General features: G+C 40.2%; 1 protein-coding gene across 1 annotated transcript in view; it reads left to right on the forward strand.

The window, feature by feature from the left end:
• The window catches only part of LOC111267681 (protein zyg-11 homolog B), a 27439-nt gene extending 17890 nt beyond the window's left edge, over positions 1-9549 (forward strand). The window contains exons 8-10 of the mRNA XM_022846082.2: positions 78-313; positions 1074-1224; positions 1500-9549. Of these exons, the coding sequence (XP_022701817.1) occupies positions 78-313; positions 1074-1224; positions 1500-1684 (572 nt within the window). The 3' untranslated portion in view covers positions 1685-9549. The remainder of the gene's footprint in view (positions 1-77; positions 314-1073; positions 1225-1499) is intronic.
• The last annotated feature ends 499 nt before the right edge of the window (positions 9550-10048 follow it).

Genomic DNA, 10048 nt, shown 5'->3' on the forward strand with positions numbered 1-10048 from the left:
CACTGTTTATCTAAAGTCTAACTGGTCTGATCACCGTTGGTTGGTTGGTTGGTTGGTTGGTTCGATATGAATTTTAGACGACGGTTCGGTGGAAACCAAAGTTTTGGGACTTCTGAATAATATTGCGGAAGTGGCAGCGCTTCGTGGCGACCTCATGAAGGACGAGTTCCTCTTCGTGCTCAGACAACTTCTTCATTCGCAGCATATCGATGTGTCGTACTTCGCCGCCGGGATTGTAGCTCATCTGGCCAGCGACGGAGAGCAGGCATGGCGATTCAACACCTGCTCTTACCTTGATATGGTTCATGAACTGGTACGCATCAAGCAGACGGATTATAGATGATTTGTATCAACATTGCATAATCAGCTGTTGCCAGTTGGATAGACTACGGATTACATGTTTTCTGCTCTACAACGTATCATTGTGACAATAGTTACCCGTCGTAGGCATCACTTTTATTGCCCATACACATATGTATGATAGATCTTGTATTTACTTTAGTTAACGTAATTATATAAAAACTATAGAATAAACGTAAATGTTAAATTAAGCTAAGGAGACGAAAAGAGTTCAGGCTGACTTCGATGAGATATTACTATAACAGAGAGAGTAGAAAAATGAAAACGTCCGTTTTTAGGTAGATCATATGAATCATTTGTTTTAAAAAAATAGTTTATTTCTGATATTAGAACTAAAACTGCTTACAGACTTCAATTTTTTTCATACATTTATCTACAGAATTTTTGTTAAGCGTTGCTACTATCCAAATCATCTAAGCATAACATTATCTAATGTGTTCTATAAACAGTATTTCATGTCTAATCATGTTTTGTACATTGTATTTTGATAACGGTATATATGGGCAGTGTTTTCTGACAATTTAACATTCTGTGAACGGACATAAAATATAGACCCAGAAGCTGTAAAATGACCTTTCGCCCCATCCTTAGTGTATATCTATATAATATATTCGCACATACTAGGCTAGTTGTATGCATATAGTCGAAACATTAATCAGGCAAGTCAACGAATATCGTTTGTTAATACATTTAATTTTCCCTTTTATGTTCAGGGCGAAGCAGTGCTTAGCTGGAAAAGTCCTGAAACGGAAATGGTTGCCTACCGATCGTTCAACCCATTTTTCCCCCTACTCGAAGCACACATTTCACCTCAAGTCCAACTCTGGGCCGTTTGGGCAATTCATCACGTCTGTTCTAAAAACCGTAAGATGCCCCTCTGATTTGTCTAATTTTTGGTAACTGCTTGTAGACTTACCCAATAAGTACCAAACTACATAGATGGTAATAGATTGACTGTACTTACAAGCGCGATTTTGTATTAGAAATACTCGTTAAGGATATGCGGAATATTTTTAGGCATAATCATGATGATAATGTGTTGTCACTGTCCTTCAATATCTTATGTGGTTATCGTGCTTTATAGTGCTGGCATGTATTTGTTAATATTTATTCTGTCTTTTGTTTACTTCTAATTGTAGCGAAACGTTATTGTGCAATGTTAATCGAGGAACAAGGAATCGGTCTTCTGGAGAGGCTCCTTCTGAGCTCGCAAGACGGCACCGTGCGTGGCATATGCTCACAGATCCTCGCCATCGTCGAGCAGGATGCCGCAGCCAATTGTCACGATAAGCAGCAACAGCAACAGCAGCAGGTGATCGTCTAGAGAGCAGACGACTTAGCAGACGACAAGTACGCTAGGCGCTAATCAACTACTACTACTACAACGTCAACTATAATAACGGCGGAACGATAATAACCGCGATATCACGTCAACATGCACGACATATACCGAGAATGGCTGTATAGAACTTCGTTACTGAGCCCCAGTGGATCTAATTAAACGTTACGCGTCTACTATAACTTTAGCCCGCCCTTACTGCCGCTTCGACCGTATTGGTTGCCATGGTACCATCAGATTGTCAGAACGTTGGCAGGGGTCATTTAGGTGTCTTTGACAGATTGGCGACAAGAGACATGTGTTTATGTAGATAGCGAGTATGAATGCGGGTAATAACTTCCGACAATTTCCCGTCCTTAGCAGTCGCTCAGTGAAGTGTGATCCGCCTGTTGGGTCTGGACGAGGCCGACTCGAGAAGTTAGGATTTGGCTTAGGGGGAAACGCACACATTTATTAGACTACCAAATACACCAAAACTATCCTAACAATCAAATAACACCTTAAATGGGCCTCAAACGCAGCCCACAATTGGGAACCATAGTTGCCCAATATTACTTTAATGTGTGCACGGGATTTTGACGTCTTCTTTATCGTCCGGGTGGGCTTCTGGCTAGAAGGACACCATCTGTACCCGAAGGATCCATATAGCATATAGTCATTACGGGACTCGAGGATTACTTTATTTTAAAGTGGAAAAGCAATACATCATCCAGATATACGATGAGTGTTTCTTAAAATCTGTACGACGAGGCTCATACCATTTTGTACACATTAGTATCAGTGTCTTGCGACGAAGCGTCTTGATGGTTGGCCTTCTGAACGCGTCCTTGTCCTACTCCGTCATGGCAACGTAGTAGTAAATATGGAAGAAGAATATGGAAGAGAAGGCAGCCCTTAGGGTTAGTCGTACATTGGGCTGGTAACTGATGATCATAAGTGACCAACTTCTGCTACCCATCTGTGTAGGGTCAAGATCTTGTTTCTACTAAGTAACGACGACGAGATTAACCACGAACCGTCGCGATGGAGCTCCACTATTTTATTATAGATAGAATCGAACAACAACAAACAAAGTCGATGATGGTATAGGTGGCACAAGTCGGGCAAACTGTCGCCCACTGGTGCTTTCAATCAGGGACAACACCTAGGTTGTCTGCTGGGCTTGGCGTGCTGAAATGCTGACTCTGTTTGACGTCGCGATAGCGTAGTAATGCAATCAAGGTCGGAAGAACTCAACTCAGTTGACAACAACATGTGCTGAAAACCCTAGACACATGGTGAGAGATCCCAAGACGTAGAGGAAGGAACTTCATTAAAGGAACAACGGACAGCGTTCAGATCACAGAGAAAAAGATTTCGGACAAGATTTGCCATATTGATACCTAATATATGCCTAATATAGTAACAGGGATTCTGTGCACGGGGAAGCCAGTAATAACAAACGTAGTTTCATCGTACGTACCACCAAACGCCGATTAGACTCTCACATTCAGTCTTATATTTCGGTCCCTATGTTACAATAACGTCTGCAGACACTAACAAAGACAACAACAAATAAACAAGCAGCAATAACCAGCAAACAGCAACAACAACCTCTGTGAATGTAACTTGGACCTGTTAGTCGACTATTAATAGAATTGGAAACTCGCCTGTGTATAGTGTAAGAAAAAGTGACAGTAAAAAGCTGAGTCTATGCGTATGCGTGTGTGTACTAGAAGACTCTCCGTGTGAATTCCCACAGTATATCTATATATGGTTGCAACAACGATTCTATCCGGAAAGATACGCCGGACGACAAAAGAAGGACGTTATGTACAACGTAGTAGACTATCCACGCACCACAGAAGATAGCAAAAATGTCAGTCTTTCCTCACACTGAAGTGTGCAGGTAACGCATTATATTGGAGTTTGTTGACTCTCGAATGAAGGGGAGCTCTCCACAGACGTAAAAATAATCGAGAAAAACGACTGAATGTAATTTTGTTCGAACAGTGCCCGAATGTCTCGAGTACGAGGCAATTATTATGTCTATTGATTGTCGCAATATATTAATGACAATAATTACGTAATGTATAGAGATAACCCATATATATATATATATGGGTTATCGCGAAATATTATGAGAAGCATAGTCAATAATATTACACGTTTGCGAACTCGGAAGAAAACGCCGTGGGGTATGTAAAATGGATGTTATTGTATGTTAAATGTTGTCTTCGAAGTAGAATTGTAGCAGCAGAGCTTACTAAACAGGTCGGACGCAAACAGCCAATATCCCCAGTATCGATTGACACACATTTATATACAAATAGGCGTGTGCATGTGTTCGGGGAGACTGGCGCCCACTCTCTGACATAAGCGAAAAGTTCGCGCTCGAATGAGTGCAATAAAAGTTGCTTCAGTGAATCTAAATGAATCCGAAATTTAGAAAACCGGTTGTATGGTGATAGAGACTTGTGATATTCTTTGTCCAATATAGAAATCTAGCGAACATAGCAGACGACTGACTAGGTCAATAATATCCTTATTGGCCGAAATCATAAATACTATATATACACATTAGCACTATTTATTATACCATTTTATTGAAATTGTGTAATTGAGCTGTGGTAACACTAGTAGTTAGTTAGTTAGTTATTATTATGATAATTATTGTCATTCAATTATTCAGTTGCTAATCAGCTGGATAGAAGCATAATAAACGGATACGACTTTAAATGATACGAACCAATGCTGCGTCGCCGACAATTAAGCCATAAATTCATTTTTACTGCTAATTATTGAGCCCTTATACTGTGTCGACTAACTTTTGAATAACATAGATGATATTATCGCAATATGATATTTGTTAGTAGTTAATATGATTATAATTGCTATAGCAAAAAAAAACACACACACACACATTTCTTTTTATGATTATAGTCATCATCATCAGATTATTATTTTTATTACTGTTGAGCGAATTGACTAGTTCGGACGCAAGGGAACTTCGCCTCAGCGCCCACGAAGTTTTTTTCGCAAAAACGACCCGTAATGGCATTGATAGGGGTACGTCAAATAAGACCCGAGCCCCCCCTGTTTTGGCGGACGCGTATATATTTTGTTTCAAAGCATCCATTCATCCATTAATGATGTGTTGATCTTTGCTGTATGGTGAGCCTTAATTGCTAGAAGCAGATTATTATTACCACTTTGCTATTATAACTATCGTCATAACTATTACGATGATGACATGTGATTATGATGAAATGTTGATATTAGGAAGTGCATGTTGTTGACGACCTGATAACAATGACAATGAATACACTATTGATAATAATTATGATTGTAATAACAACCGAAGCGAAGATACTTTTACTTGAGTGTGCGTGTGGTAAACATGATATATATATCGTGTGCCTGTTTCATTATGTAAATGTGTCGTGTGTATTTGGCGCACATGTGGTGCGGCGGATGCAATTGTGAAAGCGACAAGCTTGATACACGGGTAAAAATGGAAGAAGAGATATATATCAATCTACACTCAGATATATATATATATATATATTGCTAAGTGTTCAGTTGGCTAGAGAAAATCAGAAACAGGGGAGCAAGCTTGAGTGCTAGCCCGATACCCGCACAATGCAGCAGGAAAAACAACTCATAGCAGTAAAATTTGTCTGATTATAACGGACGCACAGACACGATCACGCAGAGTCGTAGTATTCAGGTCTATGACTAATTACAAAAATATTTTCATTAAACTATAATAAAAATGGTACGAACTCACGCTTCTCAAGCACGCCCAATGTAGCATTATTGACGGCGCAGCGAAAAATGGTGGCTCGGTTGAAACAAGCCACTTCGTAACGTTGATAAATCAAATGCTGTGTTTGTGTGTGTATATATTGTTGTAAGTTTAGGAAAAAGAAACTAGCAAGATCACTATGACGACCGCGCATATATGTAGAGGAGCAGGGTGAACGCAGCGAAATGTTGATGGATTTAGTATAATATCGACTCGTTAAAGGGAAGATGTCAGGTTATCATGTTGCTTAAATCAGTAACGTAGTACAGAATATCAGTTAAGTGAAACAACAGCGAGAGCATTAGATAGCAACAAAAACAACGCCAATAATACAAAAAAAAAAATATAGAACAAACCAGTAAACATAACAGGCCATACTTCTCAAAGAATCGTCTCCTTATACACGTTCTCAATCGAGTGGGTCATAGTTTGACGCGGAGACGAAAATCGAATCGGATAACTGCTTTGAGCTCAAGTGATTTAACTTGTGACATCCTGACTGACTCGTTGCTTTGTCCTTTATTCACCTGAAGCAATTGATTATCGTTCGTTCATGCAGGCAGATATATAAACACCTCAGACACGCTCTCACGTTTTCAGAAAAAGAAACGCTGTTCTAGTCGTCGGCGTGCCGCAAGCCTCATGGTCGCGTATGGATATCTATATAAACAGACCACGACAACAGCAGCACGCCACCTGTTGTTGGAACACACCTGTTAATCACTGATGTAGAGTACTCGTTGTCGGCTTATGTTATATAAATATTATTTAATTATTTTTACGATTAATTACACGTTTAGTTTTTTATCGTTGTTGGTTGCAGTGACTAGTACGCCGTTGTGATGCGTCTTTGTACTCACTGCGACAGTTCGGAGGCGAACTTAGAAAGCGTTATGATACTCGTCTCGAATAGAGTTTTGTAAATAGATCTTAACAACAGCTATTCATGGAGACCCCCCAAAAAACTGAAAAAGACTTGAATCCGTTTGTGAGAACGCCAATAGGTAATTCGATTTGTCGGGTCTAATGGACAATTTTTACTGGAATTCAGGTAATACTAATTAATTGATAATCAACAGAGCCGCGTCTTGCGTAACAAACGTTTTTTAATATACGAGTATATAAATGAGGCAGAAATATCATGAGAGATAGTAACAGCTTTCGGTTAAGATTAAATCTTGGGTGTGTCTCCATCGAAAAATCGAGTCGGTGGTCGGCAAAGGAACGATAATGCCAGGTAAAAACTACCAAAGTGATCATATCTCTACCGTTGAATTATGTCCTCCATTTACAATTACAAGTTGACCAATACTGCCAGTATCATAACTGTTGTCAACTATTACGTGTATCAGTTCTGCATCAATATAGGTTACTACTGGGTAATTGATGGCTGTCGACAAAAAGAATAGAGCATTGTTCTTTGCAATACTGCCGTTCGGTTAGTGAGTCCGGACGAAGCTGGGGGTGGTAGCGGCCCTCACGTCAATGGGCATCATTCGGGTGAATTAGAAAAATGAGTGATAGTTGGACTAACTAACTAACAGGAGAACAGTTTCAGCGAAGAGACGAGCTTAGCTTAGCCCACAATGCTCAAACTCGCTCTAGTGCCCTGTTGGCTCTTACAATGAGTGTGCTACGTTCTGGTAAAACTGTACAAATATCATAGTTGCTTACCGAACCAAAACAGGATTGTTGTTAATATTAATGAGTCACTTGTACTTAATGGCAACATTCAAGCAAACGGCTATTTGTATAGTTGGCAGCACTCATCAATCAATTAATAATCACATTGGCTATAATTAGTATTGCAATAGCTGCAATTCCGCTGCCGGAGTCAGTTGGTCCTAGCGTTTGCGTTAACAACGATTTTGTTCTATGCGATTATACGTCTGTGTGAGAATAGTTCCTAAACGATGCGACCGCACTGATTTTAACTGCTCATTTACTGTAGTTAGAGAACGGCGGAACGTGACGACGCATCGATCAATAGTTCTTTTCCCGCGTATTTTTCTTTTCCCCCCAACTACCATCACAATTTCGCCCGTAACGTTATGTACGTAACGTTGACGTCTGCCACTCTGGAACAACTATAGACAATCGCAAACGAACTCGAACAGCAGGAGACACTTGGCCTGGACACACGCGTAAGTTCGGCGCCGTCTTCAAATAGATGTCTACTGGAGTGATTCTGCGTTCCGGCTATTCGTAACTAATGGAAATTAGGTTAGTTCCACTCTGGCAAAAGGACGACGGCTTGAAGGCTCGAGGTTTGTTTGAAGTTCTTCGATGAGCCCCATCTTCCTCTTCGGCCACTATGGATGACGGCCATATGTTACCATCGCCGAATGGCATCTCTTTCTTTGAGAAATCGCTACCTAGCTATCTTCTTCTACCGGTAGTTGCTGTTAGCAAAGATCAAACGTTCTGCTTAACTAAAATTATTAGACGGAAAAAAAAGTGAAAGGCGTGATGACGCCTGAAAAGGAAACGACATTTTCAATTAATGCATGTCCTCCTGCGACACAAAACCTAGATGTGATAAGTGAAAATGTGTAGGCGTGTATTTTCGTATGATATGCTTATATAGAAATGGAAGAATAGCCAGAATTTCCTTTGTCCCATTTCTTGTCCTCGTCGGACTTGCTTAGTGATTGATCGAAGAACCACTGATTGATCGCTGATATTCATGATCACAGAAGGCAGGTCGACCTGTGGGTCTATCGGTCACTAGGCATTTTTGACAACGAAATCTATTCAGTTGTCTATTATTTGTTCGTTGTGATTAATGATCGATCTGGTGGTGGTTGTCACGGAACAACAAACAGCGTCTCATCGTCAAACGTCGCTGGCCCAATTGGAGGCTCTGGCCGAACCGGGTGACAACCCAATACGATGGCCATGTATGTTATAAATCAACAATAATTATTATTGACGTCACACTACTATACTGCTGCAGTTATAACTAAGAGTATACTTGTAGTACAGTTGAAGCTACAAATAAATGATTGATTAGTTTTTTTTCTTATAATGTAACGATTACGATGAAAAGTTGAATATTAAGAATAATTGGCGTGGTTTGTTAACAAAGAGAGACTTTATGATTGAAACCACCTTGATGTAATGGCACAAGTGATCATGACAACAGCTGAATTTACACAAAAAAAAAATATCAGCTATAGTAGATCAACACGACTTAATCGAAGCAGACTGTCAATAGATTGACCTTGCTGTTGGCAAACATTTTGCTGTGCTTACAGAGTTAGTTGGAACGTTCCTGAGGGCTCTGCGATACACACACACACACACACACACACATACGTAGAAGGGCAGAAACTACCATAGGCCTGTTCAAAGTCAATCCATCAGTAGAGTCTGGCCATTTTGAAAAAACTTACACATAAATGACATATGTCCATAGTTAGCTCCGCTACACAAAAGCGAATAGCAACAACGACAGCGAGACAAACTATTCAGCTATTATTTGGAAAACTGGTGATATTGCTGTGAAGCTTATTACGATTATTATTATTATAGTCAATCCTTATGGATGGGGAAGCGTGAAGTGGACCTGCCCAGGCCATTCGTGGTGGTTAAGGTCGAAATTGAAAACTACCAATGGTTAACTGCCTAGTTATCTAGAAGCTGGTCATAGTTAGGATATAAATAATGGCTGTTTCGTTTGGGTCGGATGGGCCATTATTGCAATTAATTACACAAGAGCATAAGCGTCAGCGCGGGCAAGCAAGCAAGCAAGCAAGCGCTGTTTGCAACAGCAGCTACGGGGGTTTCCATGGGCTGGTGGAAATTCAGCTGCGGCGGAAAGCATCAACATAAATGGAGAACGCACCAAAAATAGAATCGCTCTTCTTGCTTCACCAAGGAAAGAAAAAATCTCTCGCTCTAATCTAGCTGCTACCCTCCGAACCGTTGCACTGCACTACGAGAAAGCCACCCTAATACTTGTAAATTTGAACATATATTGCGTATTGAAAAATATTAATGAAACCATAACAACTAAGAATGATGATGATGATGAATAAACCTTACCCACGGATAGGTTGCAGGAGATGTGTTTTGTTTGTTTCCTTTAATAAGAGAAAATCGAGTAGCCGTTTTGCTAGTGGGCAGTGTGTGCGTATTACCAAAAATAGCTAAAGAAACCCCTTTATGTTCTGCAAAGTTTTCGTCTACCTATCGCCTAAATATGCAGTCAGGCCACCTTTAAGGTCCTATAGTTATGGTGTAATAGGCCTGTGCGGCTGCTTTTCCTTCTCTAAGGATTTATGGAAACTGGAGCGCCCCGACGGCTACTCACTAACCACCCTATGATTGCGTATTAGCTAAAAGTGATCGTACGTCGGGCATTAGCCTTTATTATAGCTAGAAACTCTGAAGAGAGCAAACGCCGATTTGAATTACCATTAATTTTTCGCTGGCAGAACATGGCATTCGCCCATGCATAGTATATTGACAATTTTTGGTGATCGCATGGCACGTCTATAGATCAAGGGTAACAAAATAGATTAAATGATAAGGTAATATAGAATATAAAATATAAAAAA

The sequence above is a fragment of the Varroa jacobsoni genome, unplaced genomic scaffold (genome assembly GCF_002532875.2).
Source record: "Varroa jacobsoni isolate VJ856 unplaced genomic scaffold, vjacob_1.0 scaffold_1209, whole genome shotgun sequence".
Classification (NCBI taxonomy): domain Eukaryota; kingdom Metazoa; phylum Arthropoda; class Arachnida; order Mesostigmata; family Varroidae; genus Varroa; species Varroa jacobsoni.